General features: G+C 67.2%; 1 protein-coding gene across 1 annotated transcript in view; it reads right to left on the reverse strand.

The window, feature by feature from the left end:
- Positions 1-264, reverse strand: part of LOC100538867 (protocadherin beta-15-like) — a 3414-nt gene extending 3150 nt beyond the window's left edge. Inside the window, exon 1 of the mRNA XM_031555645.1 lies at positions 47-264. Within this exon, the coding sequence (XP_031411505.1) occupies positions 47-264 (218 nt within the window). The remainder of the gene's footprint in view (positions 1-46) is intronic.
- Positions 265-506: the final 242 nt, after the last annotated feature.

Raw genomic sequence — 506 nt, forward strand, 5'->3', positions numbered from 1 at the left:
CTCGGCCGTCATCAAGTGGCCGCTGCTCGCATGCAGAGCGAAATACTGCGTCCTGCCTTTGTCCAGGATGCGGGTGCCGCGGTCATGGAGTGCCGCCATCTCCAGCGCCAGGTCCTCGGCCACGTCGCCCACGAACGAGCCCTTGGGCAGCTCCTCGGGCACCGAGTAGCGCAGCTGCCCCCACGCCGCCTCCCACACCGCCACCAACACGCAGCACAGCAGCGCCCGCTGCCTTCGGCCACAGCGCCCTTCTCTCACCACCATTTCCCCGCCTGTGTGCAGCTTCTCGCTCGCCCCTTCCCGTCCGAAGCAGTCCTGGGTATCACCGCCGCCCCGCCGTGCTCCTCCCAGTGCCGTCCGTCCGGGATTCTGCGTCCTCGGACCTACAGCACCGGGCTCATTTGCCGGCTCGCCTCTTTTCTGCCTTACTCCTCCCGTTGCTTTACCCAGCCTTAGCCAATAGCGACACTCTCAGCCGCGCACGACAACTGCAGGCTCCGCCGCGG

This window comes from Meleagris gallopavo, chromosome 15 (genome assembly GCF_000146605.3).
Source record: "Meleagris gallopavo isolate NT-WF06-2002-E0010 breed Aviagen turkey brand Nicholas breeding stock chromosome 15, Turkey_5.1, whole genome shotgun sequence".
NCBI lineage: Eukaryota > Metazoa > Chordata > Aves > Galliformes > Phasianidae > Meleagris > Meleagris gallopavo.